This window comes from Arvicola amphibius, chromosome 14 (assembly GCF_903992535.2).
Source record: "Arvicola amphibius chromosome 14, mArvAmp1.2, whole genome shotgun sequence".
Taxonomy (NCBI): domain Eukaryota; kingdom Metazoa; phylum Chordata; class Mammalia; order Rodentia; family Cricetidae; genus Arvicola; species Arvicola amphibius.
In genome coordinates, this window is record NC_052060.1 from 17,506,670 (window position 1) to 17,529,982 (window position 23,313).

General features: G+C 37.7%; 1 protein-coding gene across 1 annotated transcript; it reads left to right on the forward strand.

Moving 5' to 3' along the window:
* The first annotated feature begins 1,488 nt into the window (after positions 1–1,488).
* On the forward strand, positions 1,489–20,123 carry LOC119800956 (acidic mammalian chitinase). The gene is made up of 11 exons (XM_038311341.1): positions 1,489–1,513; positions 2,606–2,635; positions 3,511–3,712; positions 12,194–12,250; positions 12,935–13,100; positions 16,975–17,096; positions 17,282–17,405; positions 17,694–17,879; positions 18,668–18,787; positions 18,874–19,012; positions 19,858–20,123. The coding sequence occupies exons 1-11, from the start codon at positions 1,489–1,491 to the stop codon at positions 20,121–20,123; spliced, it is 1,437 nt and encodes a 478-aa protein (XP_038167269.1).
* The last annotated feature ends 3,190 nt before the right edge of the window (positions 20,124–23,313 follow it).

Here is a 23,313-nt window from a genome sequence, read left to right on the forward strand (position 1 = left end):
AAAAATCTTACTTTGTAAACTAGTAAACAAGATTTTTTTTAAGGAAAGAGTTTTAAATCAGGTATCCTGTGGTTGTGAATGATGCTTTCAGAAACCATAGTTATATAAACAAAAATCCCAGTGATAAGCATGTGATACCTGCATATGGTTGTTATTTAGGAAGGTCATTGTAGCTCCCCAAACAATGCTGTTGCAATTGCTCTTGAATAATTAGACCTTATTTCTGAAAGAACTAGATGCTTATACCGTATTGTTGAAGAAACTAGATAATTAGACCTTATTGCTGAAAGCACTAAATAGTTAGACCCTATTGCTGAAGGCACTAGATAGTTACACCCTATTGCTGAAGAAACTAGATAGTTCGACCCTGTTGCTGAAGGAACTAGATAGTCCATATTGTTGTAGGCACTAGATCGTTAGACACTTTTGCTGAAAAAACTAGATATTGAGACTCTATTGTTGAAGGAACTAGATAGTTAGACTATATTGCTGAAGAAACTAGATAGTTGGACATGGAAAAATCAAGTTGAAACGCATGTGAAAGCTTTCACATTTCATGCTGTGGAAGGTGCTGAGCAGGCTTCTGGTGAAGAAGAACCAAGGCACTGTGATACTGATCTGTCAGGCAAGATGCTCTTATTGGTAGAGCAGTGAAATAACTGATATGGGGGTAACCAAAAGCTTTGTGGTTGGATATGAGGGCTGTTCACCGGAGGGAATTTATGTCTAGTGCTTTAAATATATCTACTCAAGAGCTTGGAGAACATATTTCTATTGTTTTGCAAAATAAAAATGGTCTCAAACTGCCTATATATTTATAACTATAAATTAGTGTCATTTTTAGGACTAGTGGATACATCTTGGCTAAAGAAGAAATTGACAAAGATTGGTCAATCAGAATTAATTTTGAATCCATAGAGTCTTAAACCAATTATCCTCATAATTATAACTGGAAGTCAGTCCTAAGAACAGATATGGGCAGAATATTTAGGAAGCATCTGCAAAGGAGGGAAAGTTCTTCAGGTACTTACCATACATTTTACATGTGGAAGTTCCAGAAAATAGAGATTTTAAAAACAGCAATAATTTCCAAAGATTTTCAGTGTTTACTTTGCAATAAGATTCTTTTTTGTGCCAGGTACAAAATGTCCACAAAATGAAACTTAACTTCAGTATATGAACAGGTGTTTGTCCACGCTGGGAAGTGCCAAAAAAGGTATTAAGTCTAAAGGTCACATTTAATGGATGTCCTACATGCCCTTCCTAAGGAGACATGGTGCTATTCATTTGACAGGGGGAAGGAAAGGGGATGACATTGATGACAGAATTAAGCAACCAAATCTGCTGAGGAGAGCTGTGAATTTAATGATTAGTCATGTCCACATCTTGGATAAACACTGTCCATTGAGAGATCCTTGTGACAAGTAGGCACTCAGATGGTAGAAAAACAAGCCATTCATGGCCTGTTTGAGCAGTACTGAAGGCACCATGGCCAAGCTCTTTCTTGTTGCTGGTGAGTCTGTAGTCTTGCCTGTGTCTGTCTTTCTCAGGCTCTAGCAACCATGAAACAGTCACTACACTACATCTCTATACTTTCCTTCCTTTCTTCTCTCTGCAAGTGTTTTTCCCCTTATGCAATCAGTCTTTCTCTTGTTCTCAAAGCTCATGCCACTGGCATGGCCACAAAAACAAGTCTCACTGATTTTTCAATATTTGTCTTTCTCTTTCCTGTCCCATCCAGTCATTCATTTTATTCACTAATATTCCTGCACCACATGTCTTAAATGCTTTTACCTTTGGAGGTAAAATCCACATAGAGCCATGCAAGTTGTCTTTGCTCTGCTTTCTGCAGGATTATTTCTTATTTATCCTTTATAGTATTGGTTAGGGGATGATGACATAGGTGTCCCTCTGAGACATTCAATCCAAGTTGTGGATTAAGTAGTTGTTTACTCCCAGTTCACATCTAAAGCTTGCTATCTGCTTTAATTTGTGCTTTAGAAACTATTTTTCTTCAAAGACTTTTCAAAGGGATACCGAAGCCCAATGTATAAAAGAAGCAGTGGCCCACTTCTCTTGATAGTGGTTCAAGCTTGTGGTTCCAGTACTCAGGTGGCACAGGCAGGAGGTTCTCCATGTCAAGGCCAGATTGGGCTGTAGAGTGAGATGATGCCTAAAAGAAAGTGCTCTATTGAAGCCAAGGAGAAGCTTCTGGAGGCTTGCATCATACGTTCTCTAGCAAAACTTCTCTGAAGATGCTTCTAACATATTCCTGCTGCTCGACTCACTGCTGTGGAGGATTTCTTGTCTGTTATAAAGTCTTGAACTCATATCAGCTCTGGAAATGAGACACATCTGATGCACGGTCACTGAGTGCAGTGTCTTTGGAGCAATTTCAGTCAGCCCTGCTTTGTAGATAGTAGACTTCATACTCCCAAAAATTATGTCCAAGAATGGAGAAAAGGATAATGGGTATTTTTGACAAACTGGTAAACTGTAGATCAAAGAATGCTCACTGAAAAGATCGCACTTTTACACAAGTCAGAACACATCTGAGAGGATTCAGACAGCTGCTTCAGAACAAATGTGTATTTTCTCTCACTAGGTCTGGCCCTTCTGCTGAATGCTTATCTGGGTAAGTCACATCCCATGTTTTATTGTTTACAAAATGATTAGATAACATAAAACTCAAACACCCAAATTTACATAAAGCAATTGTCTGATTAATATAATTAAAAATATACCCTGTTGAAGTCAGACTTCTTTCTTTGTGGGACCACCAGCTCCCCAATAATGACACTGAGACTTATTATTAATTATGTGAGCTTGTCTTTTATCTTAGGCTTGTTACCAACTAACTTAATAACTTAGATTAACCTGTTTTTATTAATCTACACTCTACTATACAGCTTTTACCTGTCTCCCCTTTTGTATGCCTGACCTATTCCTCAACTCACTGGCACCACTCTTGCAGGTAGATTTTAATTGCCTGAGTTTCTCCTTCTGTCCAGAATTCCTGCCTTTCCTTTCCTGTCTAGTTTTTGGCCATTCAGAATTTTTATTAAAACAATCACAGTGACACAACTTTAGACAGTGTACAAATATCTAGCAACACCCCAGTGTTACTCTATTTGTGAAATAAAACAAACATAAAACATAATATGGAGAGATTGGTTTGCTTTGTGGAGGAGTAGACATTTAGCTCAGTTATTACTACTATCCTGTATAGCTTGACTACCTAAGGGTTCTTAAATTCTCACTCACCGAGCTTCATGGGACCACTGGACTCGAAGAACTGAGTATTCCTTCTTAGAAGTCTAAGGTTTTTCAAACCCTCAAAGAGAATACATACAATTTTTTAACTTAGCTGTCGGAGTGCTCAACTAGTCACCTCCATCTGGAGATTAGGCTTACGAGGTCGGTGGATGGGGGCATAAGCAAAGCCCAAACGTTCATCATAGTTCAGTGATATCTATACTGGACCATTATCCTTATTTTTGACCACTACAGGGTCTGCCTACAAACTGGTATGCTACTTCTCCAACTGGGCCCAGTATCGGCCAGACCTGGGTCGTTTCACACCTGATAACATTGACCCTTGCCTGTGTACTCACCTGATCTATGCTTTTGCTGGGATGCAGAACAATGAGATCACCACCATAGAATGGAATGATGTAGACTTCTACAAAGCTTTCAATGGCCTCAAAAACAGGTAAAAGGAAGGGGTAAATATCTAAAACAGTATCATTTGGACAAGTTGTTGCCAAGTCTACCTATCTATGTATCTATGTATCTATGTATGTCTGTCTATTTTTATGTATCTATGTATCTCTCTATGTATGTATGTATGTATGTATCTATCTATCATCTATCTATCTATCTATCTATCTATCTATCTATCTATCTATCTATCTATCTATCTATCTATCTATCTATCTACTTATTATCTATCTATCATCTATCTATCTATCTATCTATCTATCTACTTATTATCTATCATCTATCTATCTATCTATCTATCTATCTATCTATCTATCTATCATCTATCTATGTATCTATCTATGTATCTATTATCTATCTATCTATCATCTATCTATGTATCTATCTATGTATCTATCTATCTATGTATCTATTATCTATCTATCCATCCATCCATCTATCTATCTATCTATCTATCTATCATCTTATACTTTTAAAAATTATTTTTTAGAATTTGTCTAATGTATTCAAATCGTATCACTACCTTCTCAATATTCCTCTCTTTCTCTACCTATACAATTTTAGTGTCCTCATCTTTGTTTTAAACTCACATAGTCTAATTTGTGCTGTCCATATATTCTTGAGTGTGTGGGAATCCATTGGAACATTGTTTACCCACAAGGAGTCCTACAACTCTCCCAGAACCTATCATTTGGCACCAGTGCCTCAGCTAGACATGTGACCTTATGCCCACCTTCCCTTTACATGGTGGTATTTAGTCTGGCTTGAGATCTTGGATGTCTTGTGCAGGCTGCTCCACCTGCAGTGAAGGGTATTCATATGTGCAACTTCCCTGTTGTTTCTGGAAAACACTTTTAGTGTAGTTCACCGTCTCTGCTTCTTTCTACCTCCTCTTCTGTGATATTTCCCTGTTTGATTTATGGCCTGGTCCACATGATGAAAGTCATAAAGGCATTATTGTCAGGACCAATAACCTGTGGACAGACAGGTTTTTTTGATTTCTTGTTGATACAAATGGTTTTCAAATTATGATACAGTGCTATGAATTGTAGGCCCTATGTTGTAGAGATAAGCTCTGAACTCATTCTTTCTACCTCACTCAAAGTTTGTATTGCTGACGAACACCTTTTAAATCTTTTTTCATGTGCTTGAACATTATGACTTCAGAATCATAGTTTTTGCTTCATTTTATTATATTTTATTTTGTCATCTTTAGCTATCCTTTAGAAGCCTATTCTTTTCTAATAATAGTCAGAAATGGAGTGAATACAGAGAGAAGAGTAAAGGTAGAGGAGTGGGATTTGTTGATGGGGGAGAAATAATAATCAGGGTATATTATATGAGAAAGTAATCTATTTTCAATGAAAGCAAAAAATAAAATACTGCAATCTACTTCTCTGAGTTCAAATATTTTAGATTCTGCTTATAAGCTTATAAGTGAGATCTTGTATTATTTGTTAATCTGTGCCTTGTTTATTTTAGCTAACATATCTTCAAAGTTAAAAATTTTGTTCCAAATGGCAGATTTTATTCTTTTAAAGATGGAATAACATAATTAATTACATATCATAGCACATGATTTTCAAAGTTTCATTCTTTTCTAGACATTTGCAGTGATTATGTACCTTAAATAACTAAGAATAATGCTGCAATAAATATTAAAATGCTATTACTGACAATATGGCTTATCTATTCAATTTTTGATAAAATCCACTCTCAATAATGTTTTAGTTTGGATTTCTCTTATGACTAATGGGGCAACTATTTTTATATATCTTTAGGACATTTAAATTATTTTTTGAAACGTCTACTCAAGATCTTCTCCCTTTTACAATTATGTTGTTTCCTTGCTATTGAGATGAGTTCTTGGTATATAGGGATGCTAGGGATAGCATCCCTAGCAAGATAAGTAGTTTGCAGATATTTTCTCTTCTTTATTAACCTGAAAATCAATCTACTTCAAGATCCAGTCCATCACTCATGGTTATATATTCAATGTATTCTACCTCTTACTATAGAGATACTTGCTTATCCATGGTCACTGCTGTACTATTCATAATAGCCAGAAATTGGTAACAGCCTGGTTGTCCATCAGCTGATCAGTAGATAATGAAAACATGACACATTTATACAATATAATATTATTCAACTGTCAAGAAAAATGAAATTTTCAGGTAAATGGATGGAGTTAGAAACCATCATCCTGAGCAAGGTAACCCAGACCCAAAGGATAATCATCACATATTTTTTTCGTATATGTGGATGTTTGACTTTAAGCTTTGCATATGCTATTCATCTGAATAACCACAGAGCGATTTATAATTAAAAGGGATCCGGCCCAGAAGGATATACTCTTTCAAAACAGAAACAGAATATAAGTTTTATAAAGAGATACAAGGAAATAGAATAGGAAGATTAATTTCTTGGAGGGAAGATTGTGACCAATAAGGAGGAGAATAAGGGAGTGAGTGACAACATACACTAAAGACTTTTAGACAAATCATATGCGAAACATACCCCATCATAGAGATTATATATATGATTACATATTATATATATATATAAAATGATATTTTTTATTGAAGATAGATTCTCTTATACAATATATCAAGATTACAGTTTTCCCTTTCTCTTCTCCTCCAATTCTTCCCTACTTCCCTTTCCCAAAAGGTCTACTCTCTTTCTGTCTTTTATTAGAAAAGAATTTTAAGAGATAATAATTAAACATGACAAGAATAAGATAAGACTATCATATTGAAGTTGGACATGGAAAACCCAAAGTAGGAAAGAGTACAAAGCACAGTCTCCAGAATCACAGATCCACTTGCTTTCATAATGAGGAGTACCATAATATCCTAAACTAATAGTTATAATATATATGAAGAGAACTTGTTCCTGACCACTGTAGGCCATGTGATTGCTGTTTCTGTCTCTATGAGCTTATATGTTGCTTGTTTAGTTGATTCAGAAGTCCTTGGTCTCCTGGTGTCCTCTACCTCCTCTTGATCTTAGAACTTTCTGCCAGCTTGGTGGTGACAGCACATGCCTTTAATCCCAGGCGTCAGGAGGCAGATTCAGACAGATCTCTGTGAGTTCAAGACCAGCATGGACTACAGAATAACTACAGGATAGCCAAAGCTACATAGAAAAACTCTGTTTAAAAGACAAAACAAAACCAAAAAGAATCTGCCTCTTGTTTGGCAGGATTCTGTGAGCTCAGAGGGGAGGGTCTTGATGGAGACCTCTCAGTTACACTCTCTCAATATATAATATCTGACTGTGGGTCTCTGACTCTGTTCCCATCTGCTGTCAGAAGAAGTCTTTTTGATGATGATTGGATAAGGCACTGGTCTATGACTATAGAAGAATACTATTAGGAGTCATTTTATTTGTATTTATTTCTTTATTTATAGTTCAGTAGTGTTTTGTTTCACCCTAGTTCTTCAGGATATCTATTCACTAGTTCTGGTTCTTGGCTACCCTAGAAGTGTCAGGCATGAGTTCCTTTTTGTGGAGTGGGCCTTAGGTCAGATCAGACATTGGTTGGCTTCTCGCAGAAGTTCTGTGTCACCATTGTCCTAGCATATTTTGTAGCAGGACAGATTGTAGGTCAAAGATTTTGTGCCTGGGTTGGTGTCCATGTATGTGTTTCAGTAGCCTGCAAAGTACTTTCCCACACCAAAGGGACTAGGACACAGGGTTGAAGGCTACATGTGGGCACCAGCTCAACTTCTCCATGTTCAATGAGTTGTGTGGATATTTTCTTTGGCAATGGGTCCCCACTGTCAGTTTGTGGAGAGTGGCCTTTTGTTTTAGCAAAATCCTGGGGGCATTTGGGAATTTCCAAGGGATACCCTTGGCCAACAACTCAGTTAAATGAATAACTTACCTGGCTAAAAGTGGTGAACAGTTGAGATATCATATCCCCCATTATTAGTAATCCTTATAAGGGTCATTTTTTATAGATTTGAGGAAATTTTCATTTTATTAGGTTTCCACTCAACAACCCCAAATTCCCCTTCCCATTCTAACTGTGTACTTGGGACTTTTTCTTTCCTACCAGTCAGGTCCCAATGCAGGACATGGAGGCTTTATTAATTATGAAAGCTCACTCAATAGCTTAGGCTGGTTTCTAACTAGATCCTAGAACTTAAATTAACCCATTTCTATCAATTTGCATGTTGCCACATGGCTCTTGGATTGTTAACTCATGTACATGACCTTTTTACTCTGTGTCTGGCATTTAACTCTGCCCTTCTTTATCCATGCATTCTCTCTTCCTTGAAAATTCTGCCTAGCTGTTGGCCATTTAGCTTTTTAATAACCCAGCATAGTGACATATCTTTACACATATCTCACAACATTTCCTCCATTTTTCTAATGGAAAAGTAAAGGTTTTAACTCTCAGATGGTATAACTATATACAATAAGAATAATTATCAGGTAAAAATTCCATTCACAATGTCCATTCCATATGCATTTGGTAATTTTAAAGAATTATTCTATTATTTATCCTATTTGGTAAGTACAAAAATTTGTATGTAATTTACCTTCCATCATAACTAAGGAAAAGTGTAACTCTAACTAACCAGTCTTCAACTCTATCAAATATCCAGAAGGATATAATTTTCAAAAAACATAGAAATAACAGAGAAAAACTGGCTACTGGATCGTCACCCAAATTCTGCAGCAGTGGCGGCATCTAATATTTGCATACATATCTAGAATATTTGGCAGACTTTCTATGATGCAGGAATTTTGAAGGGCTGCCTTGTCTTATCTTGGCCAAAGTTTGACATTGCTTTTTTCTTTGTATCCTACTTATTCAGTTTGTACAGCATATTGTCAGTAGTCAAGGCTAAGAGTAGTTTCTTGTCCAAATGGTTAGTTTTGCCATATTGAAAGCAAACTCTATATGGCATTTCTTTGATGTCATTTTTCTTCTCTCAAGTAAACTGGTGCTTCCAAGAGCAGATGTGTCTCACTGTCATGAAAAGTCCTACATTAACAAAAATAGTTTAAATGCCATAGACTGTAGGTCTTTGAAGTGTTTGAAGACCATCTGTCTATTTAAAGCCTATCTCTGTTTTACTTTGAAAACATACTTAACATGGCTACATGGTTGATTGTTATGGGTGACTATTAACCGACATTCATTTATTTACCAAAATAATTTGTAATAATAACTTTCAAGGACTATACATTTACATTAGGTTGTTAAATGATCTGCATAAACATGATATCTTAAAGAAGAGGAGAAACATATATGTGGCATATTTCCAGAAAAATGGCTTTAGATTTGTATCTGTATACAAAAACCCATACAATATGAAATATGTAAGACTGGAGGGTCTTCAAAATAGATTCAATAAATCACCCTTTTATTATATTTATAGTATAGATCCCATTTTTCTCTTCTTAAAGAGATCCCTGAATCTAATCTCCTTTTTTTCAGTTTTTTTCCTATGACCAATCACAACATATTTAACCAATACTTCTAAACATTGACAAACATCCATAACCCACAGAATGACAAAAATACACCAATCCCATTTCTTGCTCTGAAAACATAATTTTTTAAAGTTAACATACATATCTGCATTAACAGAAGTTTGGACTGTGCATTATATACAAGCAAGTCAAAAATGTTTTTCTTGTTCATGTTGGAGCGCATAAAATATATGTCACCTGTCTTGTTATTTTAGGTTTATTTCTTTATGTCTGTAACAAGGACTTTCAGGGGTTCTTTCCTGATCAAATATAATTTCTATCAACCTTGAATGATCCTATACCTTTTCATTTTTTGTGGATACAAAAACATAACCTCTTCCTTAATGTAACATATAATTTTGACATCCATTTTGAAGTTAAGCCATTTTAAAAATATATACATGGGTTCAGTTTAGTAGTTTATATAGTCAATGTCTCTCAGTAGGTATTTTTTGCTCAATCAGAAAAGTTAATGTCAATACAACACCATACTGGATTCAGAATCCCCGTGAATTTGCAGTCTCTATGTGATTAATCATTTTTTATTATTTATAAACAACTTCCTTTTTCTATGACTGTCTATACCCATTTTCTTTTTTTCTTAACCCTATGCATATTTTATAACACACTGTAGCCTGTTTAGAGTTTTTTTCCCTGTAAGAACCTGCTTTATTCTGTATCTATTACCTTTTTGTCTGCATGAACCAAAATTTTTAAACTGCTACACAGCTAGTTCATGGCAAGCTGGGAGTTCAAGGTCACAGGCTGTGGCCAGGAGATGCATCTTATGTGAGAGACTGTGGGGTTACAAAGCCATGTTTGTTCTCTATTTTGTGTGTGGTGTGTGTGTTTGGAACCTATTTTTAAAGCTTTATTAGTTTTTTTTTTGGAAATACATGCTCAGACATGTGGAAACATTTGTAATTTGCCTTTTCTGTCTTAGCAGCCAGCTCTTCAGGAACCAAAACTGAGAATTATTAATTAAAAAGCTTGGCCAAAAGCTTAGGCTTGTTTCTAACTAGCTCTTAGAACTTAAGCTAACCATTTCTATTAACTTATATGCTGCTGCATAGCTCATGGCTTGTTACCTTATCTCCCTCATCACCTACTTCCTCTGTGTCTGGCTCGAAATTCCACCCTTCTTCCCAATGTTCTTTCTGCCCTGAAAATTCTGCCTAGTTATTGGTCATGTAGCTTTATATTAAACCATTCACAGTGACATATCTTTACACAGAGTAATCAAATATTTTGCAACACAGCTGTTTCTTCCCACATGCTCCCTCTCTACCCCACATCTCTCTTACATGATTTTCCCACTCCCATCTTCAACGTTAACCTGCCCACAAAACATATTTTATTCTCCGTCCCAGGATGTGTCTGTGTGTAACAGAGTTCACGTGTATTTGGGAGTCCAAAAGTTGACATTGGATCCCCAGGAGTTGGAATTACAGATAGTTAAGTTGGGAGCCACCTGATATGAGTCCTTGCAAATTAAACTTTAATTCGCTACATTAGCAACATGCGCTCATAATGGCCGAGCCTCTTCTCCAGTAATTGATTATTTGCATCAAAATTGCACGGGTCTCTTGATAAAAATGTCTGTCTTCACCCTAAAACAGAGGATCTCAACCTGTGGGTTGCTATTCCTTTGATGGTTGAACAACCCTTTCATAGGGGTTTCCTTTTCATTGTTTTTCTTGAGCTATACATTTTTCCTCACTCCCTTCATTTTCTCCCAAACTTCTACCCTCTCCCATGACCTCCATGCGACCAAGTTATTTAGGAGATCTTGCCTTTTCTCCTTCTATACAGATCCTTGTATTTCTCTCTTGGTGGTCCCCTTTGTTGTCTAGGTTTTCTGGGGTTATGGACTGCAGGCTGGTTTTTCTTTGCTTTCTGTCTAAAAAACACTTATTTAGTGAGTGCATATTACATTTGTCTTTCTGGGCCTGGTTTACCTCACTCAATAGGACTTTTTCTAGATCCACCCATTTGTTCAAAAATTCAAGATGTCATTATTTTTAACTTTTGTGCAGTACTCCATTGAGTAAATGTAACTCATCTTTATCCATTCTTCAGTTGAGGGGTAGCTAGTTTGTTTACAGGTTCTGGTTATTATGAATAGTTATGCTTTGAACACAGTTGATCACATGTTCTTGTGGTATGGTTGAGCATCCTTTGGGTATACACCAAACAACGGTATTGCTGGGTCCTGAGCTAGATTATTTCCTTATATTCTGAGAAATCCCCATACTGTTTCCCAAAGTAGTTGTACAAGTTTTCACTTCCACCATAAATGGAGGAGCATTCTTGAAGCAATTAGAAATATAAGATATTTTCATTACAGTTTATAATACCAATACTTCAGCTATGAAGTACCAATGAAATAATTTTATGTTTGGCTATCATCCCAACATGAGGAATTGTATTAAAGGGTCACAGCATTAGGAAGGTTGAGAACCATTGCCCTAAAGTAATATTGTCAGAAACTTGGGGAAAGGAAAATAAAGCTAGAGTTTTCATGTCCTCTCACTACCCTTGCACTTAATTCTTATGATTCAGACATTTCATCACCACTATTCCCATCTATGTTTGTAAAGTCAAGTCAATTAACTTATATTAATTATTATAGTGTATACTAAAGTGATTACACTTTAGCATTATTCAACACCTTATCTGATGAAACAGCAAGGAGGTAATTATGCTTTTAAGTTATATCTAGTACAAGTACTGTTAGTACAAGACAATAAGACTGAAGAGTTGTATAGATCTGATTTCGCTGAGTGGCTCTGACCTCATTTATGGTGATAATAAAGTTTTAGTAGTGGAAGAAAATACCTCAAGTAAATCTTCAGCAGACAGTATGACACCAGCCCTACTCTGCATAGTTTCAGCAGATACAATACTATAAACATCAATGCTGTTTTAAATGGCAGAACCCACGAATTTAAACATTTCTCTGTTTTTTTTTTTTGCTTTAAAGGAATAGCAATTTGAAAACCCTCTTGGCCATTGGAGGCTGGAACTTTGGATCTGCCCCGTAAGTTCTCTTTAGAAAAGCAATTGTTCATTAAAAGTGATGTAGTTCAAGCATGGTCCTTGTCCTTTTAGATTTCAAAACTTCAGATGCAATTAAGGACCTCCATTACATTAAGGTCTAACTTAATAAAGTACCATGAAAAATAATAATTCTTATTAAAAAAATTTAGAATTTCTATTGTGGCTTTCCTAGGAATAAATTTTGATGGATGCTTTGGGATGCAATCCTCTGAGTTTTAGTTGCTTGCTTCTAAAGAAGCCTCTTCATAAAGTATATGGAGGGCACAAAGACTGATGAAAGTTGTGTATATCTTTTGTCTGTCTTTCTGAGAAAGGAAAAGGAGACCAGGTATACCAACAAGACTTACTTGAATACACATGAACTTGGAGCGTATTTGAAGACACAGAGTTGTCTGTGAACTAAGTTAGTTAGGCATGAAAAACAACAAGGCAATTTGCAAAAAAAAAAAAAACCCATCTAAGTTAGGATAATGTGGATTCTGAGATACTGTGACTGGCAAGAGTAATAATTGCAAAGAGATACTAGGAGAACCCTGGAATGTACTTTAATTCTCAGTCAGGTCCTGGGTAAAGACAGTGAGGAAGAAATTGAACTGTAAATTGTTTTATTCTGGTGTGTAAAAAATGTCAAAATCTTATTCTGCCTTATTTTGGTTTGTCTCAGCTTCACTACCATGGTCTCCACTTCCCAGAACCGCAACACCTTCATTACTTCAGTCATCAAATTCCTGCGCCAGTATGGGTTTGATGGACTGGATCTGGACTGGGAATACCCAGGCTCTCGTGGGAGCCCTCCTGAGGACAAGCATCTCTTCACGGTCCTGGTGAAGGTGAGGAAAGTGGGAAGAGGTGGTATCCCCATAATTCAAAGCCTATTCAAAGGACAATTGAGTGCTTGCATAGTAGAACCAAATATGACTTGATAATTATGGAATCTTAGCATAGAAAAAGTACTTAGATACCATGCACTCCTTGAACAAACTATATATTGGACATTCCTCTATATGCTGTTTTCAGAACAATTCATTTCATCTTAACATTCACTCTATTATATAGGTTTGCTAAGCACTAGGGTCCTCATTTTACAGATAAGCAACTTAGGCACTGAAAATATGTAAGTATATTGACCGTCACACAGCTAGTAAGTGTCACAAATACCTGTGCTGTCTGTTACTGAGTCATTGCTCAAAACTGTCTACTGTTATTGAGGAATTTAGGCTCTGTGCCAGTTATTTGCTAAAAGCAAAACCAAGGATAAGGCAGAATCTTGACTTTAAAGACCACATAGCTGAGGAATGAAGCATAAGCAATAACTGTAGCATATTTTGATAAATACTGATGTAATGACGGTCTACAGACTCCAAAAACCAAATGAGGAGTTATCTGATTCTGCTGTTGGCCAAGACACAAGGAGCATTCTAGGTAAAGTGATGTTGGACTTCATTGAGAGAACTTGGTGTTATCCAATTCAGTGATGATGGAAATGATACAATATATTTGTGGGTGCAAGTGAGGAATGAGATTCAAGCCTGTGAGAACAAATAGGTGGCAAGAATCAGATCATGTGGAGACTTTTATATTGTTAAATAATTCTGAACTTACCTAAGGACAATGTAGATCTTTGAAAGATTTCATGACCAATAAATATGACAAGACTTGTAATTTTGGAATGGTTATTTTTGGATTAACTATGAATCATGAATTGGGAGTGCAGAGGCAGGATAAAGCAGGAGTTCAAAGAAGTAAGTGAAGCAAGAGGTGACCAAGGTCCCCTAAGTGGCCTTAACACTGGAAAAAGAAGAGAATATACAGAGATTTATAAAAAGAACAAATATCAGTAAGAATTGGGTTTGAAGTAGAAAGGAATCCTAGTTTTCTGATTTTGAAGACTAATTTTATTGTAGTGGAGCTGGTATAGATAGGAAGAATAATAACCACAAATAATTGAATAAATACCAATCTAGAGGTCACAATAAAAAACACTACTGAGCTCATCAGCAAATGTATATACTTGCTAAGGAAAAATAAATGGAATGCTTAAGCAATAGTTATTATGTTTGTCAAATTGGGAAAGAAATTGGTAGTTAATAAATTGACCCTTTACACCTTTAAAGCAATAAGAAAACCTGTTTTTTTTTGTACATTGGGAGTGGAAGCAGTGATTAGAGGTTTAAAAACAGAATAGCAAAGTAGGTTGCATGTTGGAGTTGTTTCTGTTTTGAAGAAGTATTTGACGTTCAAGAGTGAATATCTTAGCATGCACCTTCTGGGTGTGTAGTTTCCACCGTGTAAATGAGTAAAGTCCAGACTATGCACCTACTAAACACATCCTTTCCTGTCTTACAATCTCTTCCAGGCCAGGAAAATAAAGTCCGTAAAATTGAGGGACACAAAAATTAAGGTAGTCTTGGTTGATCAGTTTCATCGTAGGCAATCTAAGGTGAGGTAGTATTGTAGTTTTGTTTGGCACTTCTAGTTAGCAGTTTGGCTGGAGACAAGGTTTTTTTTTTTTAAAAAAATTTATGAACCAAACTTGTGAAATTAAGTTGTACATTTTCTGACCTTCCAGTGACCTCACCATAATATGGGTTTCAGATAATAATGTAAATTATTTTCTTCATCAATTCATGTGTCAGGTGCTGCCGAACAATCCTTTTCTACACTATTACTCTCATTTGCTAATCAAAAGCTGGTTGGCTGATATCTGGGCAGGAAGTGTGAGAGTCAGACTAGTAGAATTTTGGGAAGAGGAAGGCCAGACACAGAGAGCCACCAGAGATAAGCAAGATGAGAATGTCGGCCTGAAAAAAGGTACCAAGCCATATGGCTAAACAGAGATAAGAGTTATTGATTAATTTAAGTGTAACAGTTAGTTAGCAACAAGCCTGAGCTATTGTCTGAGCACTTTTGGATAATATTAATAGTTTGGCTTGGTTATTTGGTATTAATCAGTTATGATAGGATAACATCTGTTTACAATCAGATCATCAACTGGCTTCATAATAACTTCAATTTTGGACTAGTGAGATGCTTTGGTAGGTAATGTTTTTTGTCCAAAGCATGAGAACCCGAGTTCAAGTTTCTAGAGCCCACATTAGGCCAAATGCAGTAACGCACATCTGTAATCCTAGGGTTTCTATAGAGATGGGAGGTAGAGACAGGAGCATTCCTGGAAGCATGTGGACAAGCTAGTCTGGCAAGCACAGTAGCAAAGAACAAAATGAACTGCCTCAAAGAAGGTAGAAGGTGAGACTGGCAACTGAGGTTTTCACATGTGCTTGTACTCACACATGTGAACATGAACATTTTATGTGTGTGTATGTATATATTGCATACATGTATGTGGGGTGTCATTCCACAGACATTGTCCACCTTGATTTTTGAGTCAGTTTCTCAGTCACTAAAAATAATGAGTGGTACAGGCCAGTTGGCCAGTGAACCCTAGGATCTTTCTGTCTCAGGTTTGTCAGCACCAAGATTAATAAAACTGTGCCACTTTGTTTTGCTTAAACATTTTATGTGTATTCTGTGGGAATTGAGCTCTTGAACTCAGGTCCTTCTGCCTGACTTGTAACCACGTTAACCATTGAGATATTTCCACAGGCTCACTTTAGTTTTTGTTGAATAGCTCCAAAGATCAGATATAACACATCTTTTCTTAGTTGAAACATGACTACTGTAAATTATAACATATAATCATTGACTGGAGTTCTGTTCAGTGAAGTAACAGAGAATAAAACCACCAACATTGCAGTGTCTGGGTTTACCATTTGAAGACAGACATAACAATCTGCTTATATTCTTTTTCTTCTAGTAAAATATTTTATTTTTTAAACTATAACCTATGCAGAAATGTTCAGAGGTATCCCTGGAATACTCTCTGGTGACGCAAATAATGCCATTATCAGAGCTCAACTCAGTGTTCCAAATACACGAGAGTCATACAGAATGCGTGTGAATTAACATTTGTCACTGAGTTGGACCTGTCACCCAGACATTGCCCCTTCCCCACTTGCTAATTCAGTACTCTATTGAATGATATGTTGGTGTTGTAAAGTGAATGGAAACAACTTTCTCTACTGCTGACAACCAGATAGAGGACACCATTGAGAGTGTAGCTTCAGAAAATTTCCAACTGTCATGTATATTGTATAGCTGTAATTTTTAAAATTAATGTTATCTATACTATTAAATTATTAAGATATTGATAGACTAAATTAGACAAAATAGATAAAAGCATTTTATTTTTTATTTTTTTATTTTTTTATTAAAAATTCCCGCCTCCTCCCTGCCTCCTCCCCGCCTCCCATTTCCCTCCCTCTCCCCCCACTCTCTTCCCCCTCCCTCTCCAGTCCGAAGAGCAGTCAGGGTTCCCTGCCCTGTGGGAAGTTCACGGTCCTCCCCGCTCCATCCAGGTCTAGGAAGGTGAGCATCCAAACAGGCTAGGCCCCTCCAAAGCCAGTACATGCAGTAGGATCAAAACCCAGTGCCATTGTCCTTGGCTTCTCAGCAGCCCTCATTGTCCGCCATGTTCAGGGAGTCCGGTTTTACCCCATGCTTTTTCAGTCCCAGTCCAGCTGGCCTTGGTGAGCTCCCATTAGATCTGATGAAAGCATTTTAAAGAAGAAAGATGCTGTGAAAATATGGACTCATTATATATACATCTCTGAAACTAACTTCAAATATGCTTGCCTTGTTCTATAGGAAATTCGTGAAGCTTTTGAGAAGGAGGCTAATGAGAACAAGCCCAGGTTATTGATTACTGCGGCTGTAGCTGCTGGCGTTTCCACCATTGATGCTGGCTATGAGATTCGTGAACTTTCCCAGTGAGTGATGTACTTATTCTAAACTTCTGCAGGAACAATTAAAGCACTGTGGTGATGCTAGAAATGTCTTGCACTCAAAGACCTTGTTTGTGAACTTGCTTAGGAATAGGTGTTTTTGTCTGCATAGATGTGATAAACAGTTATCAGAAACGTTTAAATAAGTTTAAATCTTAACTACCTATCAGGTACCTAGATCAAATCCATGTCATGACATATGACCTCCATGGCTCCTGGGATGGCTACACAGGAGAGAATAGTCCCCTCTACAAATATCCTACTGACACTGGCAGCAATGCTTACCTCAATGTGGTAAGACCCTACAGGAATGCAGACTGGGGGTAAAGTAAACCATATGGAAATAAGGCCCCCAATTTACACAAATTCAGCAACTGTCCAAATTAGATAAAGGTCTTCTTAAGTTACTGGCCATATCTCATGAACTATAATTTTATCAAAAGTTTTTGAGAAGAAAATATAAAGAAATAAATCCACTGGTTACAAACACCTTATAATTTTCCTGCTAAAACAGGGAGCTAATATAATTAAATACTGACCATTGATTCTTTGTGTACTGTACCTAACCTACCGGCATTACAGGATTATGCCATGAATTACTGGAAGAACAATGGAGCTCCAGCTGAGAAGCTCATTGTTGGATTCCCAGAATATGGACACAATTTTCTTCTGAGCAACCCCTCCAATAATGGAATTGGTGCCCCTACCTCTGGTCCAGGCCCTGCTGGACCCTATACCAGGGAGGCTGGGTTCTGGGCCTACTACGAGGTCAGTAGATTGGCTGTCTAGTGCTCTGTGAATTTCACACCCAACATTGTACATAGCCTTTAGTTTATGATCTCCTGGATCTGAAAGTTCATTTTGCCTATTACCTACTTGTATTAAACAGTTAACTCCTGATGCTATATGTTTGGATAACAAGCTTCTAAATTTAATCCAAATAATATTGCTTCGAGCAAAAGATCATGCTACTAAGAACAGTTAAATTAGCATAGAAAGAAACCATATGAACATATTTGTCATTCTACTATGGATTCCAATATTCTAGTACTAAAATATGGATAAAATGTAAGAAATTGATAAATAACTCAGTCTGGGAGTATACCTCAGTAGTACACTATTTACCTAGAATGCAAACAGCCCTATAATTTCTAGTAGCATAGGACAAAGCAAAGTAGTAACATGTTGTACAATGACTTTTTGTAAAAAGTATTCCCAGCTTTTGTTGGTCATTCATTTAATCTGAACATTTAGGAAGCTGAAGCAGTTTGATCCTAAGTTCAAAGCAAAGCACAGAGAGATTCTACCTTAAAAAGGGAAGACTAGGGGTGTGATGTAGTTCAGTGGTAGAGTCTGTATTGAGTATGTAGATGTCCTGGGTCCATCGCCACCACTGCAACGATGAAAACAACTCAATATATTTTTTTTTACTACAAACAAAACTGAATCATAAAATTGAGTTAGCCCCAACTGAAGATAAGAAAGGAAAGAAATCAATGTTTTCTCTCTTTCATGAAATTAACATGTGAAGGGTTGAAATCTCTTGATGTTTAAAGATTTGCACCTTCCTGAAAAATGGAGCCACTGAAGTCTGGGATGCCCCTCAGGAAGTGCCCTATGCGTATAAAGACAACGAGTGGGTTGGCTATGACAATATTAGGAGCTTCAATGTCAAGGTAAGGTCAGCTCCTTGGATTTGCTGACATCACAGCACCAAGGCTCAGGAAATCAAATTAACCTTATACCTTCTATCTTTAAACAGACTCAATGGCTTAAGCAGAACAATTTTGGAGGTGCCATGATCTGGGCCATTGATCTTGATGACTTCACTGGCTCTTTCTGTGACCAGGGCAAATTCCCTCTGACCTCTACTCTTAACAAGGCCCTGGGTGTGTCCACAAGTGAGTGACAACCTGAGTATGCAGATGGAGTGTTTCTAATGTCCCTTTATCAATATAAAGGCAGGCTTGGCATGCTCACCCTCACTGCATGGGGTAAACTCTTCCCATTCCATTCCCTTGTTCTTGCCCAGGTGGCCTTTCCTAAATCTCAACTTCCAATGAAATTTTGGGAAACCAGCCTAACTTTGGTGTGTGTGGGAACAATTTTTATTTTTATTTTATTTTATCGAGCTATACATTTTCTCTACTCTTCTACCAGCCTTTCCCTTCCCCCTCAACCCACTCCCATGGTCCCCCTGCTTCCAATTTACTCAGGAGATCTGGAAATTATTTTTAGGACTTCAAGGTTTGTAAGAGTCTGCAGAAATTGTGCTTATCTTTAGTATACAAATCTCTGTGTTTGTCTTTTAATGTGTGTGTGTGTGTGTGTGTGTGTGTGTGTGTGTGTGTGTGTGTTATTCAATGTCTTGCTTAGGTTCCTGGGATGAAATAACAGGAAGTTATGCCAGTACTCTTATTTATCCAGAACTCAGGGAATGTCTCAATCTCTCTAACTGTTTCTAGATTTTTTCCTCAGAGGTATTAATATTCAGATCTTAAAACCATCTGTTTGTGCTAATTCTTGAATGCCTTAGATGGCAAAAGAGAGAAAAACAGAAAGTGGGACTGGATGCACACTTTTTCTTCATCCCTGATATGTAATTGTCTTTGAGTCTCTTCAGTTGTGAGACTTCAGCTAATTGCATCCCCTCCTGGCAATAATGTACCTAGTTTTCTTTACTTAGATGTGAAGTTCACGGCCATAGCAGGACCACCCCTCTACTCTCTCTGTTTGTATATTTTAGGTTGCACAGCCCCTGATGTGCCGACTGAGCCTACTGAGCCAGTGACTTCTCCTCCAGGAAGTGGAAGTGGGAGCGAGGGTGGGAGTGGGAGCTCTGGAGGAAGCTCTGAGGGCAGTGGATTCTGTGCCGGCAAAGCTGATGGCCTGTACCCTGTGGCCGATGACAGAAATGCCTTCTGGCACTGCTCCCACGGAATCACATACCTGAAGCACTGTCAGGCAGGTCTTGTCTTTGATACCAGCTGTAATTGCTGCAACTGGCCATAAACCTGACTCTGTCATGCTTTTCCAAACTTCTGTACTTTCTACTATGCCTTGCCAAAGACATCTTGCTTCCATCTAAAGCCATGTAATAAAATCAGTTGCCAAAGCATGGGTGTCCTTGATTTTTCATGATTTAATGGAAAACTTTTCTCCATTTAGAAAGACCAGCTGTGTGTGTTTGTGACAGAGAGAGAGAGAGAGAGGAGAGAGAGAGAGAGAGAGAGAGAGAGAGAGAGGAGAGAGAGGAGAGAGAGAGAGAGAAGAGTGTGTGACAACATGGTGGTGCCATGAATTCTGCATTTTTTTACCCTTCCGTGTTCATGTGCATAATAGCTTAGGCTCTAGAAGAATCTAATGTTTGGTGATGGGTCAATAACCTAGAGATCATTTTCCTTAAGTCTAGAGGAAACACAATGCTGCTTACATTGCTGAGGAATGAAATTCAAGATCCCCACTCTTGCTGGGGATCTGGTGCTTTTCCAGCAACTCTGGAGTTGGAAGCAGTGGCTAGATACATAGCATGGACTCCTCTTTGGAAGCCTGCCTACCAAAGAGGCGCGCAGGTGTCTTTATCAAGGGTATCAAATTAACTCCTAATGATTTGGTGTCTCTCTAAAGCTTCACCAGAGATGCTTTGTTCCGCAGTAGATGACAATTAACACAAAGACCCATAACTTGTCAATATGGAGAAAATAAGAAACTGTGGAATGCTTATTCCTAAATGAGATATCTACATCACACCCCTCCTCTCGAGACTCAGGGATAACCATAGAAGTGGTTCTCAAAAGATTGTAAGAGTCATAATCCGTGGATAAATACAAGAGAGCAGCATTTTCTGGACATTATCAGAAACATATAACATCACAAAAGTTGTGACAGTATACACAAGAATAGCACACCAGTACGCACCATCCATAATCTCTACATCAGCTCTTGCCTCCAGGTTCCTGCTCTTTTTGTGATTTTGTCTGACAACCTTCAGTGACAGACTGTGATGTGGAAGTATAAGTCTAATAAACCCTTACCTCTCCAATTTACTTTGGTTATGTTATGGTGTTTCATGCCAGCAACAGAAACACGGAGACAAACTAGGACCAGGATAGTGGGATATTGCTGTGACAAACATAATTGTGTCATTTTGGGGAGGACTGTGGAAAGACTTTGGAACTTTGGGCTAGAAAAGCCATTGAGTATTTAGAGCTCAGCAAGCTATTCTCTGGGAGCTTGGGTGATAAGAATGTTGAGAGCAGAGCAATGATAGAGGTATAGGTTGTAAAGTTTCAGAGAGATGTTTAAAGAGTACCAGGGCCATTTGTTATTTTGAATTAAGATGCTTTGGTTCTGATCATTTGGCACTGAAAACTCAAGAGACCAACAATATTGAAATGAAACCTTTGCATTACTGGGAAAACTGATGTTCTTTGACTGAGAAATTAGCAGTGATTAAGCAGAGACTAGAGTCATTGAAATGAAATTTTCCAGAGCGTGTTTTTTTTCAGTCAGCACACCAAAGCTGTCTTTCAGAGGTGGCCAAGGTTGTGCCTCTTGCTGGTAGCCAAACTTTGTAGTGTAAGAGTTACCCAGGTAGTACAGTTTTGACAGCAGGACTTGAAGATGTCATGGGGAACAGCTGAGGTTTGGCACTCTGGGAGTTCAAGAAATGCCACTGGTGAAGGGATAGCCAGGATAGTAGCTGAAGGCCCAGGACTAAAGGCAGATAAATTGAGGCTTGACACCATGAGAGAGTCAAGAAGATGGTATTGGTAAAAATGTAGCCCAATTGCAGCAGAGATCCCAATAATTTGAAGATGCTGGTACTGTGGGATTACCACCAAGAACAGCATCAAATGGGTCCATTTATTTATTTATTTATTTATTTATTTATTTATTTATTTGTTTGTTTGTTCATTTATTTATTTATTTAAGATTTATTTATTATTCTGAATACAATACTCTGCCTGCATGTGTACCTGCACCCCTGAAGAGGGCACCAGATCTCATTATAGATGGTTGTGAGTCACCATGTGGTTGCTGGGAATTGAACTCAGGACCTCTGGAAGAAGAGTCAGTCCTCTTAACTGCAGAGTCATCTCTCCAGCCCATGTCCTAAGTTCTTTTACTTGTACTTCAAATGTGTTAGGATATTCAGGGCCTGCTGTGGTAAGATGACAAGGCTCTAGCAGAATTATATTGTTATGCTGTTATTAATTGTGTTTTTACTCTGGGGTCTAGGCATCTGAGCTTGGAATGATAGATCTATTAATGATTTACAGGTTTGTCTTTGTTGGGTGTGTGTTCTATTCCTTCATTTCTGTTTCCTCTCTAGTTCTTAGAGAGTGTAGTGCTGTGTGTTGCCTGTGGGTAAAATCTTCTGGGATCCTGATAGATATGGCCACTGATGGATTCATGTAAAATGTCTTTCTTGTATGAAGACCTTAGATTTAAAAATGAGAATGGGCTATGGTGGCAGATGAACTTTGCAAGAGGGAGGAAAGCCTAGTTTTCCACTAATATCTGCTTAATTGGTCTCCTGGGAATTGGGGCAAGGTATGAAGAGAGGCCACAACTGAAGGTCTTATCTTGAATTTGAGATGAACCTGAGGGATTGGTCTTGGAGGAATGGGTGGAGAAGTGGGATCTGAAGTTAGCCTACCTGCTTCCCTGGCAGGAGCGGCCCATGGGATCTCAGGGATTCCCCTCTGGTGTTGGGGATGGGATAAAGCAACAAGTGGCGTAGAATGGTCTAGAATGGGAAGATCTGTAGAACCCACTGGAGATTGGGAGAAGCACAGACATGTAGTGTATTTTCCTTAAAAATACCCATTAACACTCTTATTTATTTTTCCACTTGAACTCTCAGTGATCTCCTTCCTGTTTGAAATATGGCCTCTTCTACATTAATTTTTTCCCTTGAATGACACAGTGGGTTTGACTATTTAAGCCCACATGCATTGTAAATTATTACAAGATCACAGATGAAGGGATTTCAGGAGAACTGTCACCTTACTTGTGGGAACATGGACAAAAGTGTCTCTTCCTTCCCCGTTGTTTCTGTTGGAATGCGAACCTCCAGCATAGGCTTATAGGTTTGAACATTGGTTCAACAGCAGGTGGAAATCTTTGGGAAGCTTGTTGAACTTTTACAAGTTGAATTCTGGAGAGAAAAAGTACATCACCAGGGCTAGTCCTTGAG